The sequence below is a fragment of the Centruroides vittatus genome, unplaced genomic scaffold (genome assembly GCF_030686945.1).
Source record: "Centruroides vittatus isolate TY-2023 unplaced genomic scaffold, ASM3068694v2 contig_914, whole genome shotgun sequence".
Taxonomy (NCBI): Eukaryota; Metazoa; Arthropoda; class Arachnida; order Scorpiones; family Buthidae; genus Centruroides; species Centruroides vittatus.
In genome coordinates, this window is record NW_027122603.1 from 834,564 (window position 1) to 857,742 (window position 23,179).

A 23,179-nucleotide genomic window follows, 5' to 3' on the forward strand; every position below is an offset into this window, starting at 1 on the left:
AAAAATTACTTTCTATCATCGATTCTTTCCATGTTACTATAGGAATAATGCTGTTAACCGACGGAAACGTTGATACGAGTTTATAAATCAATGATCTGTTTTCTATGCCCAACGTACTGTATACTATTTTTTAAAGGGGGAGAAAAAATCGATTATTTGTCAAACTATACAAATTTTAAATATTTACATCTCAATAACGTGCCTAAATACGCCCACGGAGATGTTTTCTTTGTGAATAAATAATAACTGAAAAATGGTCATTTATCAATATTAAAAATATCTTTAAATATTCTTAAATTTATGTAACGTTTTTAAAGAATATTGTTAAATATTAAATTTAAGAACTCTTCGCTAATTTATGTAACAGAGGATAAATAAAAACAGTGAATTTATTAAAACTTTATAAGATCATTTTTAACGTATATTTATTATTATATTGATACAAACAGGATGATTTATCAGAAAATAAAATATTATTTTGTGTGAAAGAAAATTAGATTTTGCTTCTTTTATTTATTTCCAACGTTAGAATGATGCTGGGAGGATGTAGAAAAAAGCATGTTTGATTTTTCCTTCTTAAACATTTACTTTTTATAATAATAATTAATCTCTCTCTCTCTCTCTTTCTACTTAAATTAAAAATAGAAAAAATTATATATATATAGAAAACGAATCTTATAATGTTAAACGATAGAAAAATATAAGAAGATGGGAAAATATTTTCATTTTCTATTAAACAATCGTATGAAAATTGAGTAAATATTTAAATTTAATAACAATTTGAGTGGAAAATAAACTTAAGAAATCAATTTTAATCCTTTCATTGTCGTTAAAATATATAAAGAAATTAATTAATTAAAACACCAAAATATAAGAAATTTAATTTATATAATATTTTAGTTCGTTTGCTCTCAATTGTCTCCAGTTATGCAAAAAGAATTTACAAATATTTATCTATTAAAATTTGAAAGATAAAAGAAAATTCTTTTATGCATTCTTTAAAAGTCGAATTTCAATGAAACATTTATCTTATACGCCATTTTTTATTTTTTATTTTTAAATAAATAAAAATATTACGACATCTTTTAGAATTATACGAAGAAAGAGTTATAAATTCTCTACATATTTTCTTACAAAGATGCTTCTTAAATAGGAAGACGAAGAATAATTTAATCATTTTTCTCCTGTGACGAAACAAGGATGCCAGAAATTTTTATTTTGATCAATTAGAACTTTAATTAGCGTATAAAATTGGAGAAAATATCGAATTTTAAGAGAATATTAAAGCAATTAGTCGAGGTGGGAAATAGCCGAATTTTAATTAACGACAGGAAATCATCTGTGGCAAAAGTCTCGGAAAATTCTAAGTTGAAACAGTTTTAGAGTAAAACGTCCCTCGAGCACTTATCTAGTGAATGGCATCAACACGGGGACTATTAAATTTTATCCCGGCAAGAGGGAAGACATTGTTTAAGCACTCTATCCCAACAAATTGCCTAGTTTAAGAATAAAGAGCTCGCTTAGAAGTATTTATGTGAAGATCACTATATGGCAATAGTACCCACGAGGCTCTTCGGATAACTTAAGAAGAAGCATTATTACTAAGAAAATATACTAATAAATATATTATTTACGCGATTTGATACATTAAAGGTAAGTTAAGACATCTTAATTATATTCAATATATACGTAATTATTATAATATTAATACTTCTCCACTTACGAAAGAAGAGTTACGTCGTAAAGTTGATAAAAACGACTCCGAAACTCGGAGAAATAAATATTTTATTTTAAAAATTCAAAATTAAGATATTTATTTATCGGCATTTTAACTTAAAATGGGGAAAAAAATTAGGAAAGAGCGATAAATGTCCGCAATTTATGGCTTTTGTAGTAACATCTGTTTGTAGAAAGCGTTGAGAACGTTTAAGAATGGAAGGAGAAGAGGGGAGTGATACAGTTACATTTATTCAAGAACCGTTTGAATGATGTGGATGATCATTAACAGAAAAAAAATACTCAGATAACAAGTCACTTAAGTAAAACGTTAATTAAAAAGTTGGGAGAAGAATCGAGATTTTTTTTTTTTTAAATGCTAATATCTAGGGAAAATTTTCAGATTTATGAAAAGATTAATTTCGATATACTTCTTTTTTTCTTATATGGAAAATTTAATTAAGTTTCATATATTCACTTCTAATGTGATTAAACTAATATAATTCCTACTAAATTATCCTAAATTTGAAATAAATCAAGTACATTTATATTAATTTTATTAGCCTGACGTTCCAAAATAATAATAATAATAATAAAAAAAGTTTAAGGCAATGGACTAAAGTAGTTGTATTCCTTTTCTTCCATTCCTTAATACCGATATAATAATGCGCGTATGTTTGTCTGACCGTCGAAAGCAAACGTAATTGTTCATAAATTAAGTCCAAAATTAGGACAGAAAGCTAAATTTAAAGGAAAGAGGATGGAAGAAATCGATTTTGATTTTTTTTTCTTTTTAAATAGAAAAAAAAATTAGAATAAATAAATAAAAATGTTCTTAAACCGACGACGAAAGAAAACTGAAAATCAGAATTCATTCCACTCCACAATTAATTATAGTAACAGCCCGTAACTATAGTAACTGTTACTCATCTATAGTAACAGTCGATTCTCATTATTCATTGCAGGTAAGTTCAAGTATTGAGAGAAATTAATTTATTAATTTTTGATTTCGACTGTAATTTTCAGAAAATTATAGCTTTACTTCGAAGGGAATAATTTAATACGATTTGTATCGAACCTTGTAATTGTGAATTGTATCGAACTTTGTAATTGCGAATTGTAAACACATAAATATATGATGTAACGTCGTAATAAATTATAAAAATATTCAAAAATAGTAAATAAATTCACATATATTAACATGTAGGCCTATTTAAAAAGGAACAAAAAAATTTTATTTATTAAATTTAAAAATTGTATTGTCATTTTAATAAAAATAGATTTTTTCGTATGTTTACAAAACCATTAAAATTACTAATATAGCTTTTAATAATTACATTTGTTTAAGTAAAATTTCTCTTTTACTCACTTGAAAAAAGATCTTGATATCCGGATAATAATTACAAAATAAAATTGAAGAAGAGACGTAAACAACAATGCAATTTGTACATTCTTATCGCGTTTCTTTTCTTTAAATAAATTCATGAACAACATCCAACCTACGAATAGAATCAGTAAATTGAGTTAAGGTCTCCTATCGAAGGTCTCTTTTCTTATTTCGAATAGTACTTAATATAATTTTAAATATGCAATGTTCTTGCATCTGTTGCACGTCAGCTCGCTTCCAAAAGGGGGGATGGAAATATGCCATCTCCAATTTTTTTAGATAAGAAAGAGGAGGGGGGAAAACCTGTGATAAACTCCATTACATCACGTGATTAGATTTCGAGATAAGCGATTGTTTGGTTATGTTTGGAGTAGGACAATTGTTTCAAACCGTCGCTGGATGGAATCCAGTAGAATACTTCTTTCTTTAATAGCATGGGAACTGGCATGTGCCGATTTAAATCCCCATTTATAATTCATTTTTACGTAACTTGAACGAACCGGCGTAGTTTTTTTATTATTATTATTATTTTTTTTATCTTAAGACATTAAAAAGCCATTAAATCGGTTGTTATCCGTAAATAATGCTGATTGAAGCGTTTTTCGAGAACCGAAATTTGTCGATAATTCGATGACGAAGATGATTAATAAGCGAGAAAGACTCTGTTGCTTCACTGCAAGACTATATGTATCTACGGGAAAGAGCGCTTTACAGGGGATAGATTGACTTCATTACCGTTAAGTATTATTAATTAGAATTACCTCATCGTCGTACATGTATTGTTGATCGCCCATTATTGTATATTGTTCGTCATCCTCTCTAGTAATTCTGCCTTACAAGCTTTGCCTGTTAGCGACAACTGGTGGATGTTTATTTCTGTCTTGTGTACGACATACATTATACTATATGCCGTTGCTATGTAGTAAAGCGATAACTTGTACTGTACAAACACTACTATTGTTAATGTATGGAATATAACGCCATCTAATGACTAAATATTCAATTATTTCTGCCATGCTTAATGCCACTAGAGATATTAAAACGCTTAATACGTAATTAATTACGAATTGTACTTTTCAATCATTCGTGCTACTAAACGAGTATTTTCGTGTAATTATTTTAATTTGTACTTAAAAAAAAATCCCAGAGTAGATAGCGCCATCTGTTGCAGTTCTGCTCACTTATAAGGAAATTATTCATTTTAATTTTTAAGTTTTAAGCGTTAATTTTAATTATTTAATACGCAGAATGCTTCAAATATTAAACTGAGGTGCGTGATAAAGCTATTGTTTATGCGAATATACAAAAGCACGAAAGTCGTCTTATTACGATTAATTTAATTGAATTGTGAATTATTAATTATAAAAAATCGGCTTGGATAAAGGATAATGTCGTAAATATTAAAAAAAAATAAATAAATTTCGCGTATGAATAAATGTTGAAGGAAAAATCTTACTGGTTGCATTAAATATTTACAGTAACATCTACGTACAAAAGAAGCTTTCTTTGTTGACAGATGTCGCAGGAAATTCAAAAACTTCTTTTCAGTATTCTAAAAGTCGTGTTATTCTCCTTATCCCACGAGACAATTTTCGCACACAGTCACCAAAGAAAATCTCAAGTATATCTTACGAATAAAGTTAAACAGAAAGGCTTTTTTTAAACCACGTTTATCTTTAAAGTACATTTCAAAGCAATATAAATTAAATTAAGATTATACACGTTAAGTTTTTAAAATAAACATGGAAATAAAAATACGTAAATTAATTTTCATAAAATGAAAAAAGGAGAATAACTTTAGTGTACAATTAACCTAACAGATGGCGCCACGTTAAACGTTAAAAACTTTTAAATTAATAAAAGATAAATTATTGTTTATTACTTTTAAAAATTATTTTATAGCTTAAAAATGCGTTTTATATCGTTATTATTAATTAAGATAATTTTTCCTAGCTTTAATTATATTTTTAAAATATAATTGAGGCAAATGGGATAATAACGAATATATTACTAAAGTTTAAGTAGATTAAAGTGTATGTTCGTTACATTCACAAATTTATTTAGCTTTAAAGTCTTATAAATAAGAAGATATAAGTTGAAATAATACAGTTTTTTTTTTTAAAGAGAAAAAAAATATTGAAAATAATAATAATAATAATAATGCAACTCTCCAAAGATCTTATTATAAGATGTTTATATTTTAAAGTCAGTAGTCTTATCAGATAAGAAAATAAATGCTCTTATCTAAGAGGAAAATATCCATTTTTTACATTTTTCTTTTCATATTCGAGCAAACACAAACATAATTACAATAAAACTTAAATAAATTATATTCTTATATAAACAATTATTTGGCTCCCTTCCAAATTTTTAAACTTTTGTAAAATTTGAGGGTCTCCAAAATTTATATTTTTATTAAAAAAAAAAAAAAAAATCATTCCTCAAGTCCATTTATCCAGTCTCTTACATCTGTAGTCTAGACTTTCTATCGGTTTACTGTAGGCAAATTAATAATTATTCAAATATTTTTATATTACAATGAAGAAATATCATCTCAGGAGCGTATTTAATGTGTTCCTGAAACTGTCAAAATTATTTAAGATACGTAAATTATCATATTTCGAGACGTGGTGAGGTTAAAAATACTTCACTCGTTATAGTCGGAAAATTAAAAATAAAGCTAGAAACTTGACTTGCCAGGTGTTTACGCACGATAATCGTAAATTGAGAATGACAAATGATAATTATTTTTTTCACTCCTCTAAAGGCTTTTAAGATAGATTAATCTATTTATATATACGTGTTTGTGTGTATATATACACGTTAAACTGTACAGAGTACAAATGACTATGCCTCTAGCTAGAGGAGTAATATTATCTTCTCTGCAGACAACAGATTTGCTAATACTGTATACATTTTTTACTTTTCTTGCAAAGATTACATATGTTAAAGTTTTACAGTCCTTTCCTTGTTAAACAAATGATCGTTGCAACCTCCCTCCGATCTCGTGTATTCTGGGTGTGGCATTTATTATGGAATTTATGAATTAGTCACGTGACAAGTATGATCCCGGAGGTATACAAAAGGTCGGAGTTCGTTTTAATTTAATACGGATACGCCTTCATTCTTACACGTTTAGGAATCTTAACCCAAATGCCGTAAATCGCGTTTAGAGGAATACAGATCTATACTGTAGAATTTTTTCCGGTCGATACTGTGATATATTTATTATTATTTTTTAAGTGAATAATTGTTAAGTTCAGACATACGGACGAACTGAGTTTTATTTATTTATTTATTTAATTTATTAGAAAAGAAATCCGATTTGTATAGCGATAAATGGCGCAACAAGGAATGTTTAAGTGATGAGATATATGCCACTCTGGCGACAATCTGGGCCAATGTCATAATCTGGACATCAATGACGTCTTTCCTTTAATACAATTCTACCTTTTGCTGACGATTCAGACGTATCGTTGGCAGATAACCAGAATTTCTCATTACATCCGACTTGTTTTCTGGAAATAAAGTCATTTTATCTAAATGGTGTTTGTTTTTCGACGCTCTCTTTTCTCACATTTGTTACTTTATTTAATTCTTTATAAAATAAATTCGTCGAAAAATAAGAAATTAATTATGGTATTGAGCTTGTTTTATGCCAAGTAAACACTTGATAAAATGCCAATATGTAAGTTTATTTTGTTTTCCCCCCTTCTCCAATTTTTCTTTATCGCCGAAACCAAACTGAATTGTGGATAATTCGAATCATTTATTTTTTTATACTTTCAAACCAGAAAACTTAACTTTTTTTAAACTAATAAACTCCGAAAATGTAAATTAAAATGATAATTGAATTATTTCGTCTTGGAATCTCTTTCTTTTATGTTAAATTTCGGAAATTTCGGGGTTAAAATTTGCTTTTAAACTCCTAAACGCGTTTTATCCATATCAGCAGAATGTGACTTATGACTCTCCCAAACATTATGATTTTCATAAAGACATAATTTATCACATGTCCCATCGAGAAATATCCTTCTTTGTCAACTCTGTTGGGACAAGAGTAATATCTATCATATTTCAAAATTTTAATATCGCATATTTGTGATTTAAGAAAAGCTTGCAGATTTTTTACAATTCAAATTACTCCGGTTAAGAGGAAAAATAAATAAATAAATAAGCATTTTAGAAATTTATTGCATTATTACTTAAACGTTAAACTTATTTTTCAATTTAATAAATATATTTCGATATTATATATCATACGTCAAATGTCTCCACCAAATTTAAAATTTGAATAGATTAAATTAACCATATAAGTAGGCTTTGTACAATACGAGAAGTGACCTTGTTCCCCGAAATCCTAGCACCAAAAATAGGATATACATCGCCTATGTTTATACAATTTATGTAAAAAAAAAAATATTACAGAAAATTCTTTTCCAAATTTCAATTATTAATATCGAAAGTCCTACAAAACCTATTACGACTTCACGTAATCCTTTCGTAATGTTGGGAACTCCTTTAATCCAGTTATAACTGTTAAAGCCCTTTACGCTACGTTACAAATTATATATAATATTTATAGATCTTTTATATATTAACATTTTACTATATATATATTAATGATTAAACTGCATAAAAGTTTTCTATTTTCAGATAAAATCTCATATAAAAGGTTGAAAAATGGACATTAAAGTTAACTTGACCCACTTTGATATTTAGAGGAACGAAGAATTTATTATCATTGAAACTGATCTTTAATTCAATATCTTGCTTGGGTTTTCTTCTTGTTTTTTAAACTGTTACATATGTAAGAGGATTAAACAAATTATCTTACACGGCGAAACAAATGGAAACTGTAATTAGTCACGGGAAGAAGCGATGGACGAAAGTTGAAGCTTTCCAACTTCTCAACTTTAAATAAATCAATAATCGGTGGACGATTTGTGCTGATGTTTCCGAAAGATTAAAGATTTAATCAAATCTTTCGCTTTTTTTTTCCGTTAACAATTAGAGCGAAAGTACTTTTTCGTTTCTTTATCCTCTTCTTACCTCAGCATATTTTCCGAGAAATATGGCTGAGCTCAGCTTTTAGGTAATTTTTGTTTCCTCACTTCCCTTTCAATTCTATCGATTCCGATATTTGATCGCTTTCTAAAATATCAATAAATATATTTTTTAAGATAATAAACATCTAAACTCCTCGGTTTCACTTAATTTTGCCATTAAAAATCTTTAATATAACTTGGAACGGAAACATTTTATCATCGTATCGTGCGAGTAGTGTCGAAACGAAGAACTTATAACAGCTTTCTATATTTAATTCTACGTTAAAGAATGCCACACACGTAATGAAAAGCCTCGTTATATTTATTCGAAAAACGATTTCGAACCTCTTTCGAGATTTAATACGCGAAATTCTATTTGTGGCCGGAATATTTGCACGCGCGTTTAACACACGTGTGAAAGTGGCACTAATTGTATTAGCGATTATCTCGGCAAAACAAAGTTGACAAAAGTTAAGCCGGTGTTATTAATAATCCAATTTTCCCAGAACAGGGAAAAAAGACAACAGATAAATCATTAACAGACTCAAACTCTCTAACTGATAGTACACAGAAGGGGTGGACTTAATGCACCCGGGTACCGCATCCACTCTATTTATCCAATCGGAATGACACATTAATTTCCAACAAACATGTCCTTCTATCAATATATAGCGATGGGTCCATGAATAATTCAAAAGAGAAGCGAACAATAATAGAATGGTAGGGGGATGCCAAATACGTTAGCCTGTGTATGCCTTCCACCAAATCCCCGGAGATGATACCCTAGCGATGCAGCTCTTTTTTTTCTTTTACTTCAATGAAATTTTCCAAATAATATGGCGAAATTTGTCCAAGTGTTAATTTATCACGTGATAGGAGCTTTAATAAGTTTTAAGAAGCGATGCGAGTTTAAATAAAAGTCTTACGTGCTCCCAACACTTATCGTCAATGTCAAACGGAATTTAACACGAGATTGTGAAGCTTCACTTTTTCCTTGTTTTTTAATCGAGAATTTATCGAGATTTGTTAGATAAAAAAAAACAGAAAAAATAGCATAAAGAAGCAACGTCACAGAATTATTCATCACTTTTTATTTTTGTTAAATTCAATTACTATTTCTAAACATTAACTGATCTTTACAGAAATTTTATAAAGGCAAAGTATCTTTTAAATTTTTCCAAAGCTTCTAAAGAACTTTTAATGTAAAAGTTTAAAAGATATACTTTTGCCATTAATTACACTTAAATTTCATTAGAAAATTTGAAATTTATAATGAAATTTCAAATTTTCTAATCTTAAAAAAACTATGAGAACGTTACAAAATCGGAAGCGCTGGAAACAAACTCTAAAAATAGATGTACATACAGCGGCATAAACATTTTCATAGCCTCATAATTTAATTGCAAACAGTTTATATATAGCCGAACTACCTTGCTAACGCTATCCATCATCTAAATTGGTTTTTTAAGAAAACCGATGATAACTAACAAATTTCGTAAATAAACAGATTTAAAATGCTTTTAAATCCTCGAATACGAGCCCGAAACAGCGAAGAAATTACAAAGTGGGGAGGGCCGGATAAAGTGTCCGTAGTCTAAGGACGTGGGAACGAATTCGACGCAAAGTTACCAGAAAAATAACTACTTACAGCTAACTGTTCGCTAAAGGTAGGGTCCACTTTCTTTTTTTCGTTGTCGTCGCGCCAGTTGCCACTTCTTCCCCTACTGGGCACACTAGTGGCACCACTAGAGTAGTTCATGTTGATGGTTCTGACTGTGTTACATCGAGCCCGACTGTCTCTGTTATGACGCACGACAGACCACGTGGTACCACACACATCGACTGCCGTTTCGTCCACTCACATCGCAGCAATACTTTTGTTTTTATCCATGGCAAAACTTTCCCTATCGAAACTTATTGAAATCCGTAGCGGGAACGTCATCCAATCCTTAAAAAAAAAGGTCGTATACAACGGCATTATCCTTGTCGCTAATGCAACACGAAGAAGGGAAAATTAAAAATTAAACTTATTCCACCTTCCAGAAAGTTTACAGTCTTGTTCTCCCCCATCGAAATTTAAATATTTATAAGGGAAAATGACTTTAGTAATAGCTTCTCCGTCTCTAATTCCCAAACTAATACGGTTAATTGAGTTTCCGGTAAATCTTCGCTTTTCGTAACTAAACGTGGCGCCGTAACGACGCCTTCATCGGAGTATACTACCGCAGCAACAATTTTTTAAAAACGATTGTGGTGTATATTAATTAATCTGTGAAAAATAGTCGACTTATATATCATTCCCCCCCCCGTTAAAATCAATTAAAACTAAACTTTATTGCTGAGTTAGTATATTTATTTATTTCGGAAGTATGCGCCAAGCTTTTATCGATTAATAATAACAAGTTCGACTCGAACATTTATAGAGACAAGCGGGCACGTTCGAAGATCTGTACGTTGACAGATTAATTATTACAACTTCTGACAATTCGTACATTTGAAAGGTGCTGACTGTAGATTAAAATTAAAGCCAGAAATTCGTGTTAAAATTGAAAAATTGAATCGTCTTTGATTTTTTATCTTTTTTCTTTTTTTTATCGTTTTTTTCACTAAATTAAATGTTCGATTTGTATATTTACAACTTACTTTTGTTCTTCCTAATAGAAGGGCATCCATTTCACTCTGACTGATTGATTTATCCTTTTGGATATCTTCTCCCATTCCTCGAAGAAAATTGCATTTTTCAATCTAAAATTCATGAAGGAAAAAAAGCAGAAAAAAAACAAACAAAATTATATTTTCTACATAAGATTAATACATTATCTATTTAGTATTTTAATTCCATACTTATACAAAAATCGAACGGGAGATATTTAAAAAAAGAAATCTTTTCTTTTTATCGAATATCAGAAGAAAAAGGGAAAAATATTTTCCGAAGTTTCTATCAAAATTAAAAATTTTTGCCCCGGAGTCGTGTGAATAAAAAAAAAATAATCATCTGCCGAATTAAGCTGGCAGCGTAACATCTGTTTAGTACAATTGATAGATTGACATTACTAATTATTAAAAATATACGTAAGAATTTTATATATTTTCATGTTATTTTTTTAAAGTTTAAGTTGTAAACATCTAACTTAAGATGAAATTTATGATGCTTTTAGTATTTGGATTTTTTTTCCTGTTGTATACAGTATTATCGATCCGAAATATCCGAAACTTACAGAGAGTGGTTTGCCTGCTCGAGAGAGCCACCAGAAAAGTGATGTACAGAAGGTTTATATCAGTATTATTCCGCCATTTATTTTACGTTAACACAATTTTCAATTCTTGGATTGGTTGTTTATTAACTTCACCGTAATTATCGATTTTATAAAGGAATTTCTTATGTTTAAACAAATTTGAACTCGAGTGGATCTTCTAAATATTGGAATTAATCCATTGTACACGCGTGTTCTTCCTACGGGTATTATTTAATTAGCTCTAACTGGACACAGGAACCTCCCGACTTGCCTTGTTTCTGTATAGAAAGAACGTGTCCACACTACTGTAGTGTATTCTGTATTTGTCTCCTTCGTATTAAAAACGTTGCTGGTGAAGTTTTGTGTTAATCACAATACTAAACGAGTGTTTTCCTTGATTAAATGAACAGATAGAAAGCGTTATAGCTGCTTTAAAAGTTACTTTCTCTTCGCCAAAATGAATTTGTGTCAATACACAAGGAACTAAAAATTATACTGTTTAATGACTTAATTATTTACAATTTACTTATAGTTTTCAGATGAGAAAGCTACCGAAAAAGGGGGAATAAATTACATTTAGTGACATCTGTTGCTAATTAAAATAACTAAATTCATATTATAATTTAAAAATGGGTAATTTTATTTTAACTTTCTAACGCGTATATTATTACCGTAATGTTGATTTTAATTAAATTCAATAAATAGATTACCTTTAAATAGTATAAAGTAAATTATCAAAACTGAACAATGCAACTTTAATCAAATTATTAAATGTAGTGTCAGTGAATGGCTTCTTTGTGGCTAATCTCTGTTTGACAGTACGTGATTGACACGGTAATCAGATTTAATACTACGAGAATTAATAACTAATAACTGAATATAACAATTTGCATACATTTAAAGCGTAACCTTAAATACGGCATGACGGTTATTCCGAATTGTCTGTTTACAATCATTCATATTTTATCTTGTATCTTGTATAATAAGGAGAAATGTGATAAACTATGTGCAAATTCATAATAGTAATTATTAAATATTACGTATTCCAACACGAAGCCCTACGATACAATTCGATGATAGTTAAATATTAATATAACGTTTAACATTTAACATTATATTGGGCCAACAATACGAGAACAATAAATGTCGACGTATACATTTTACAATTCAGTCTCTACAATGCAATTTATAAATCTGATTTGATCTTCCCGAGTCGAAACCATATTGCAAGCTTCTTGAACGCAGTCAAACCTCATTATAGTGCCACCCTAATAGAACGCCAGTAAATACAAACGGATCTTCAGCTTAAATAGCAAATAGAGAATGCTTTGGCTTTTGTGTTTTTTCAATTCAAAGAGCATTGTTATCACCAAATCATAGATTTTCCGACTCATTGAGCCCAGTAGCGTAGCGAGGGGGTGCAAGGGACGCCACTCTCAGAGGGGTTATCATGCATCGGGCGCCACTCTCAGAGGGGCGCCCAAATGGTCTCCAAGACAAATTATATGTGTTTCTGGACGGGGAGAGGGGCGCCAATAAAGTGTCGGGCGCCAGTTATGCCCCGGGCGCCAGTTATGTTCGCTACGCCACTGATTGAGCCCTTCGTTTTAGTGCCAACTTTGGAGGTGGGCAAATGTTGGCGTTACATCGAAGTTTAACTGTGTTTAATTTCTTGAGAAATTCAAGAAATCTCTGGAATGTTAAAAGCAGAATGCTTTTAACATTCCAGAGATGCCAAGTTACATCTGATGCTACATCGATATTTTGAATTAAGAGCGTATCCTTTTTTCATTGTAATTTATATTTTAATAGAAAATAATATTAATATTGAAAATTTACGACGAAAAAGTTATTTTGAAAAGAGGAAATAACTTGAGAATGACTTCATAATTTATTGATACATCAAAAATTGCTTTCTATGAAAGTGTCAAGTTAAATAACGTCACTCGACGAGCAATGTTGGTAAAGACGTCACAAACATGAAATTTTATTACTGAAGATGATTTGTCCCGTAATCACATTTCAGTTTGAGTAAAGCATATTTCCTTAATAAGATTATATATTAAATATCTCATAGAGTAATGTATCTTTAAAAAGCACACAATGATTTATCAAATAGATAACGGTTGATCGAAATATTACGGAATAACAGATTTAATTTCTTTTTCCTATAAAAATTCTTAAATCTGTTACGAACCCTTTTACTATTTCGATAAATGTTTACTTTAAGTGTAACAGAATTAAAAAATAAGCGATTACTTCTATTTAATTTTATACTTTTCGCCTTGTAAGCAATGAAATCTTTATTGATTGTGTTTTCAACGGAGGCACTAAAATATTAAGGTCACGTGGCCGGGCACAGTTTTGCCCATTATGAATCGTCTGACGGTCAATGGGATCGATCAGTATAAGAAATGACGACCCAGTTTGCGCTACTCGTGATAATTTATGGAAATCGGATCGGACCATCTGCCGACTAGAAGACCTTTTATGCTTATTATGGATTCGGATGGATCGTGAAGGAGCAATTTCAGGAATTTCAAAAAAAAAAAAAAAAAATCCATCAGATTTTCATGAAAATTTAAGTGAAATTTTCAGGGTTTTTCTCTCAGAGTGACAAGTAAACAACTTTTTAAAACATTTTTTTCCATTTCTCTCATTCGATGATAAGTTAACAGTAGTAGAAATAATGATATTGCATAATTACATGGTTTTTTGGGGAGAATATTTACTTTGCAACATGGAGAATTTCAAATTTATTGAAAAAAAAATCATACAAAAATAACAAAAATTGAGATTATTAATTTCAAATTTATTGAAAAAAAATCATACAAAAATAACAAAAATTGAGATTATTAATTTCATAAATAACAGTATTGGAGGGAAAGGGTTAAATTTGATTGAAAATCACACAGATCTAAATTCGAATCCAATTCTTCAAAGAGAAAGGAGATTTCATAGATTAGGTCAATATTCAATGTGTCTATATGTTATTTTTGATAATTCTTTTAAATATTTTTACATTCTTACATAATAACAGTTATCATAAAATATTCTATTAAATATCACATATACTATAAAAAACTGAAAAAAACTGGGCAGTCTCTGTCACGGTATGCCAAAAACGGCCACTAGAGGCGCCCCTAGCTATTATTTAAATTAACAATAAATTTAGTTTTTTTTTGCGTAACAATATTAAAATAACAATAAATGCGGTTTTTTGCGTTTTTGACTGCGTTTTAGTAGGCTACGCCATGAGAAATTCAGTATATTATTATTTTTATTTGTAATATGAATTTATTATTTATACCACGGAATGACATCGCTGCTGCTAGAACGCCCACTAGAGGGCGTCCCGGGTTACTAGTTGATCCGAGATAAATGTTAAATGTCACGATAAGATCTAAAACTTATCATAATTAAGCAAGGATTAATAGCTCACAGAAATATTGAAAATGTAATTAGACATATTGCACCGTTCATTATTTTTCTCTATTCTAAGAAAACAATCTTTTGAAGGGTCATTTGATTATATTTTTCCATTTCGGATAGCTAGACTCCATGGACGAGAAATGAAAACAAAAACCTATACTATTACAAAAGGATATGCTACAACTCACTTAATAATCTGAAAATTATCAGCAGTAAAAACTAATAAAATAGATAAATATTAATTCCATATCAAACTGTAATGCAATATTGAATTACAGTTTGACATGGAAAAGGTCAGTAACATAACAAAATGGGCAAATTATAAAATAGAGTAGAATATAAGAAGTGCTCCTTGTTTAACTTCCGAACAATAATTTGATTAACATTATCTAACCATAGAAATTTAAATACAGAATTTGATTTCAAATACGTTATATTATTAAATCCGTATTTTAAATTTGATTGGTGATTTAAGATGAACAATTAAATAAAAACTTTCATTGACTTGTGTGAATTCTGCCACGAGGTTATTTGACTAGAAATATCATGCGTCAAGTTAAAAATAAAACTGACTTCAACAACGAAAAAAAGAAAAAACATAATGAAATGAATTCAAAAAATCATATCTTGTGCTGGGCAGCAAATAGAATGCCTTTCAAAGAGAAATCCAATTTACGGATCGACTAGATTGAATTTTTATCTGAGGTATACATGATTTGACAGATGTTATCATCTTAAATAAAACGGACCATTTAAATGTTAAATAATTGGACGGGAATGTGATTGAAAATTTGAGTGTTCTCAAGTTATATCGACGATAGTTTTGCTTATTACGAGAGAACTGAAGTGCAATGGAATTTGTCTGTATAAGTACAAAATGGGAAAGAAAACTCCGAGAACGAAATGAATCATATTCAAACGCGGATTCCCTATAGAGAAATTTCTTGCTACCATAGTCATGCGAGATAAATGGAAATGGTTAATTCATTTCATTGAAACGCTGGTTTCTTTTTCAATATAAACGCTAATTTATATTGAAAAAGAAACCAACAATATAATAAAACATTTTAATCATAAAAATCGTAACTGAAATACACATTTTGAAATATTCTAAAACAATTTAATTTCGAAGAATAATTTAACAAAGAATGCCGAAAAGATACATGTATCATATTATTATTATTAACCAAATCATTAAAGTCATAATTTATTGTTTTTTTTAATATTAATAACCTTGTTGAGTTCCGTCTTTAGGAAATTTTTATTTAATCAAAGAAGACACAGTCTGTCCAAAATATTTTTGAAACCCGCTTCGATTAAATAAAAATTTCCTAAAGACGGAACTGAACAATTAAAAATTTATGCGTTAATTCGTCACCAGAGGGCTATCGCCGAAATCTACATTAAACAGCGCTCCTCACATGGATATCAATATGTGGAAGTCCCTTACTGGATAGGATAGAACCTGAAGATGTATGTAAGACCCGCTAGTCCGATTTTTAATTTTATTATTTTAATTGGACGCTTTTTATGTGTTTTTAAAAGAACGATTTTTACCCGACGGTCTAGTAGCCTCGAAGGAAAGGTCCGGTCGTCAAAGGGTGTTCTGGAACACGTGATATGAAATAAAGCAGGTTTCAAAAATATTTTGGACAGACTGTTTCTTCTTTGATTAAATAAAAAATTAATAATCTTGTTTTAGTCTCTAGTTTATATTTTCTAACTTTAAGTATTCAAAAATGGCAATTTAATTAACTTTATGTAAATTAATGTATTCTTGTTTGAAATATTATCGAAGCCAAATATAATACGAGTACAGTCTATTATTCTTTTATGTTATTATTTAATTAAACAATATATAAAATACGACAAAATATTTTAACAACTCATTTTAAGTAATAGCTTGACTTGCTTTAGGTTAATGTCAAATTTATATACTAGACAGTGCATTTTCTTTTTTTTTTTTAATTTTAATGATCAGTTGTGTTTTAATATGCTATGCTCTTCTAACATGTGACTGTTTAAGAAAATGCTAACGTTTTATGCAGAAAGGCTGAGCAGGATCACCATATCTTCACGAGGGATTCAGAATCGAATCTATTCCGGATCGTCGTAATTAGGGTATATTTTGGCGCACTGTTCTCCTTTATTCTCGCAAACACTTCGATAATATCGAGCGTAGATCCTTGTTACTGAAGATCAAACCAGGGAAAGTTAAAGCTGGCCATAAAGTCCTTGAATGTCGTTGCCATCAAAGAAATTTCTATCTTATCCAATTCGAAAGTTTCACAGAACAAAGAAAGAACAGATAAATCTGATTTTTGGCAATGTGTTACGTGAACGAATTTTAATATTTAAAAATATATATATATATTTTGAAAATTTCAAGTTTATAACTTTCTTTCTAAGCTTTCTTCGAGACATCGCATTTGTTGGAGAAGTAAAATTGAAGAAAGTATTAACAGAGTTCTTTTATGTAAGTATATTTATTTAGTTTTCGAAAGATATAAAACTACCCTCACACATGACTGAACAAAACTATAAGTTCTATTTTTATTCTTTTTAAATACAAAATTACATTTAAAATGTCTTTTCTTACTGTATTTTTTTATATTTTCCATTTATTAGCAATTCGTACTTTTAGAAGTTATATATTTGAAATAATTACGAAAACATTTACGTTAATAAAAACAATAATAATGTAATTAGTAAAACAAATTTGTCAATTTTCAAACACAAAGATACTAAATTACAAAGTATATTTGCAATTTACAAATACAAACAATAGTAATTAACAACTTTTGAAATAGTTGCATACTTTATTGACAATAGGGAGACGTAATAAATATTATTAGTAAAGTAAATTATTGTATAGTAAATTAAATACAAGTCGTATTTAACTTTTAAATACAGTGAAACCTGTGTAAACCGGAATCTCACGGTACCGAATATTTCCGTTTTGAACAGGTTTAGATACTTTATTTTCTCTTTTACTGTTAGTAATATTTTTTTTAAATACATTTAATGTTTAATTCAAAGTGATTTAAGTGAATATGGGAGTATTCGATTGCAAAAAGTTCTCTTTGTGCTAGATATTCGAATACTTCTCTGATGAATACTTTACGAGCTCACAGGACAAGGAACAATCCAATTCTAGTATCAAAAACTAGTGTCTCGTTCTACCGTCACTTTAATACAGAGACCAAGTTATTCTGTCATATGACTTCGCGAGAAATTTTATAATATACTGCAATCTTTGAAATCAACAATTATATTAATGAACTTGTTCCCGAATACTTGATACTAGTTACTTATCAACTAATTTGTATAAGGCAAATTTACAGCACTGTATTACCTTATTCTCATTTCTTTCACGTTGCATTCGGTGTTTATTCTGGAAAACTCATTTCTCAGAAATTCATTCTACTATTGAAAGTTGTCAATTCGAAAAGTACTCGATTCTGACTCTGGTTAATTCTAACAAAGATTATCATTAAAGACCGTCTGTCTGCATATTCCTATGCCACGTGATCTTCGTTTCTTCGCCCAGCTTCAGGGTCAGGTATAGTACAATGGTAATTATACTTGGAGATGATTTTACTTATTTATCTACAAATGAAATGTTAATTTTCCTTTTTATCCAGGTTACGTTACGTTCTTCGTACCAAAATCCTCTTCCGTTTCCCCGTTAGACGGGTTTCCGACTTTAAATTCAGCATAGAAAAACTCTTCATCCGTTTAGGCAGGTTTCCGTTTTACACAGATTTTACTGTATTTCAAACATTAAATTTTAGCAATTTCCCAAATGAGCAAGTAACTAAATGCGAAATTTCACATGCCAAACATCTCAATCTAATAATAATGACATTTAAGTAGAATCGATTAATAAAATTACCGTTTTGAACCTCTCTTATTCGAGTCATCATTAGTGCAAGCGCGTGTGCTTGTCCATGTTAATAACACTGAATAAATTAGAACTTATAGATTTATACAGATATTTGTTTTTAAATTAGCTTATTTGACCGTGAATTAAAGTTAAAATTATTTTATTAGAATTAATTATTTACTTTGAAATTCATAATGTATTGTTTAACGTTTTAATGGAAACAAAATGCACCACGATCAATCTGAAAACGATGCATTTTACAATTATATTTATAATAAATAACTTAAATTTATTATTGAAAATTACCTTTTACAAGATGGAAAGTTGATTATTATCGTAATTATTAACCGAAAAATTTATATTAATGTGGAATTACCAAACGTTATCTTGCTGTTATGAAAACGAATAAAAGTTTGAAAATATTCTAATTTCGGATAATAAAATAATTATATATGATTATAATAAAAATTTATTTGTTTTATTTAAATTATAAAAGCAATAGGAATCAGAGCACAGAAATACAGTGCATAGAAGAGTTGTAGCACGTTTTCTATGTAGGGTGAAAGTTGGGCAATGACGTTAGGAATGCAATCACGCTCAGTTAGGTATCTCGAAACAGAATGGAATTGTGAATGTACAATTGTTGTGGCCAGGTAGCAAATTTCATCATAAGTCTATAGTCACGTTTTGGTCTTCATCAGAGGCAGAATTTTTTTCTTTCATTCGTATGTTGTTTTTGAGGTCATCTCTTAGAAAATTTTGCAAATTTTACAATTAGAAGTGTTTAACATCCGAAACAGTTTATCTATCGATTAATTAATTTTTATGTGATATATATGTAATATAATAATGTAAATGTATTTATAAAAAAATAAAGTTTGCATATGATCTTCGTATTATGTAGGAGAGACTGAGAGAACGTGGATATAAAATTTACCGTATCACGCAATTCGTTAGAGAAAACGTATGACTTTTTATATTAGTTGATACTCCAATCTGTTGGCTATCATATAGTATAGGACGTTAAAAAAATCTAACTAACTTTATTCCCAAAAAATAAAAAATATAAACTATGCAGTGTCCGACTTTCCTCTGTGGCGCGGGGCAATAGCAGACAGTATCTGGATCAACGACCAGTCAGCTAGACAGTGGCCAAAATTTGGCAAAAGAGAGAAGGAAATGAAATATAATTTACTTACACGTATTCATCAGAAATTGAAATACGATAGATTCTAATTTATGAAAAATAGAGAAAAATGAACATCTCGAATATTAAATCTCTACAATCTTAAGTCCTAATAAAAAAGTGACCCTCCAAGGCAATTCCGGACAGTTTGAAGCTGTCCACGGTTGCCACAAATCGCCATATTTGATTCTAATCGACTATGAAAAGAGAAACGTTACCCTATCTAAATTTCGATATATGGTAAATAAAAAGCACAAAACACATTATTATCTATATTTATGAGAATATCTAAACATTTCATGTGATACTTGCAATAAACATTTCCTGAAGTAATAAAAAGAGCGAACGAAAAAGCTCCTGTATAACAACACATGTCAATGTGACGTGCATGGTTTAATCTCGTCACTGGCGGCGCTAGTGTCAGCTTGATGTATAGGCCCTACTTAACTTCTGGTAGTGAGTAAAATAGTGGAAACTAAGCGAAGTTTTGATCCGCTTATAAAAGCACGAATTTAAAGAATGTAGGCTAACAGTTGCTGAATTAAGAAAGAAATTAAAAGAATTAGGGGCCAAGACATGCGCGTCGTCATGGGGGTATAATGGGTCTGTAGACTCCTCTTTCGGCCGTGTAGGGTTATAATACATCACAAAGCTGGACTCACTCGTCAGATTGATATATTTATACTGCATAACATTAAAAAAAATACGATATTCTTAAGCTTGAATTTTGTTTTTATTGTGCAAAATGTTGATTAATAACTCAAAGAGTGATGACCCAGGCATAGGTTAGAGGGTTCCTAATATACACGTATATATAATATTAAAAATGTTAACAGTATTATATAATTTTTAAGATAATGTATTAATGCAATACTTTCAAGCTATTTGATAAAAATTACGACTGCATTCTGAGAGGATTCATTGACATGTATTGTGATAACCCGCTCAGTGGAAGGCGAGATATTTCTATGGAAGAACTGGATAGCAAACACGCAGAGAGGAGTTGTAAATATATTGACAAAGTTTATATTGTATATTGTATATTGATAATGTTGTAAATACATTCGCGACATTGCATCCTCCTCAGATGCAATTAGATATGTTATAGGCAATCGAAGGTTTTCTTGAAGACATGAAATGTTATTCTGTAATATACGTAATGTGTTATTTGTTATTCCACTAGACTCTCTTTGGTAACTATCTAACGACGTTCCTGGTACGACAAGAACAAAGATAGAACCCTAGAAAGGGACACAAGCTTAAAGTATTACACTGACGCTTTTAGTTTTTCGCTTTTGTTTTTGATCTTGCTCTTGTCCGATATTTGAATGCGGGCAAGGCATAACGTAATTAATAAATAAATAATTTTTTAAAAATAATTATGTATTAAGAGATGCAATAAAAATTTATTATAAAAAATGCTTGATATTAAGACTGCGGTATTAATAGGCTACAGAGCAGTTAATGACGAAGGAAAAAAAAATACAAAATACTTACTGTCTAGAATTTTGACAAAAACTTTTTCATTTCTAGACACAGATTTCACTACACACGTAATAAATACGTAACTTAACTGTGAAAAACACTAACAAGTGTATCATATCGTTTTTATCAAATAAAAGTCATACGAAGTGACACTTCATAAAACCTGTGAATTTCAAACTTGGACATTTTTTATTATTGACAGGCGCACAGCAATTAAACCGGCATTTCCATAATATCGAAATAAGTAAAAAAAGCAATTTTAAGCAACGTAAAACAGGAAGCTATTTATTCATAAGCCCGATACTAGCGCCACGTATTGGTTTTGAGAAGTGTATGTTCTATACTACGTGGCTGATAAGAATCATGACGCAGAGTGACAGTGATGCCAACTTTTACTTTTTATAATATTTCATATCCGGTATTACCTGATGTCCGGAATTGCTCCAGTCTGTCCTATATAGTGTGATTATCTGTTTCATACTTATTTTGTTTTCTTAGCTTAATACTGTATTAAGATACAATATTACTTGTATATTGAAATTTTCGTATAGCGTTCGATATCCGAATCTGGATAGTCTAATGTTTGGAATTTTACGAAGTGCAAGAAGTACTCAGTATGTATTCCATGCCGAGCATTATATTTTCGTATTCGCACGAGCGTGCGCTAAGGTCGCATGGCGGCGACATTTATAGGTCAGTTGGGGTTTTTTCTCATTGTATCAAGTGTAGGTGAGAAAGCTTGTTACAAAAGATGTGTTGGTAAGATTTCTGGTATTGCATTTTCTATTTTAAAGTGTGATACGCAACTAGAAAAGAAAGCGTGTTCAGACATGGTCTGAGGAATTTACTGAGAGTTATGTACAATGCCATAACTCTCAGTAAAAGAAGGTTATCTATCAGAGATGTTGCTCGGCCATTTAATGTCCGAAATAAGTGACTGCAAATTCCCCAATCATACGTGTGGGAAGACAAACAGTTCTGACTAGACATGATATATGCAATTTAGTTTACCAGTTCGTCAGCATGAACATCCCACATCCATTTAATAATACAATCAAGCTCGAAAGGTCTTCTTGGTTTGTTTCATTTAGAAAACAAAACAAACCAAGGTTTTTCTCTTAGAAAAACACAGGATTTGCTAAAGTTTGGTGATAAAAGTCTGATAAAAGAACAATAAACACGTTCTTCATTGTCCTGAAAACCTTTCAAGACAATGTTGGATAAAACAAAGCTAATGGTGACATCCTGAATGAATCTTTAATGTTGACGAATATGGACTGCAGTTAAACAATAAGACAAAAGCTAATGTCCAGCATATCCTACTTCACCCCCTGTGATGAGGCTATTCCGGACAATTTAATGCGTTGAAGATTTCATTTTTTTTTTCTGTACGTTAATGTCACTGAACTCTGTACTACCAGATAATGAGAGTACAAAGTCTAAACTGTTTACCGAAACAAACTGGCATGTTTATAGCAATAAATGTGGTTATTATACATTACTTTGTGTGAAATGTCCGAATTCGCTACAGTATACTTAAATTACATTTTCATAAGATTTACTTTTATATTCAATCAAATCATAAAAATTCGGAATATTTCTAAAATCGGTTTTTTTTTCTACTTTTGAATTTTAAAAACCTCTTCTTTAATTATAAAATAGAAATGAATAAATTTATAAATTATTTTATTTTGTTCCCATGAAGAATATTGTTATAATTAATAGCAATAATACTAACTTTATAACATTTCTTGAGGAAAGAAATTACTTAATCCTTAGCAATACCTGAAAATATATAAGTTA

The 23,179-nt window shown here is 29.9% G+C and overlaps 1 protein-coding gene and 1 long non-coding RNA gene across 4 annotated transcripts in view; one reads left to right on the forward strand and one right to left on the reverse strand.

Moving 5' to 3' along the window:
* LOC136984351 (uncharacterized) overlaps positions 1-8,086 on the forward strand; it is a 45,114-nt gene extending 37,028 nt beyond the window's left edge. The window contains exon 2 of the long non-coding RNA XR_010882177.1: positions 7,760-8,086. This is a non-coding gene — a long non-coding RNA (uncharacterized lncRNA). The remainder of the gene's footprint in view (positions 1-7,759) is intronic.
* Positions 1-23,179, reverse strand: part of LOC136984349 (A-type potassium channel modulatory protein DPP6-like) — a 37,969-nt gene that overhangs the window by 13,192 nt on the left and 1,598 nt on the right. Inside the window, exon 2 of one of the 3 annotated variants that reach the window (XM_067281298.1) lies at positions 10,795-10,896. In XM_067281298.1, the coding sequence (XP_067137399.1) occupies positions 10,795-10,869 (75 nt within the window). In that variant the 5' untranslated portion in view covers positions 10,870-10,896. Of the gene's footprint in view, positions 1-3,864; positions 4,024-9,799; positions 9,947-10,794; positions 10,897-23,179 lie in introns of those variants that run through there. The other 2 variants (XM_067281297.1, XM_067281300.1) reach the window with 2 other exon arrangements.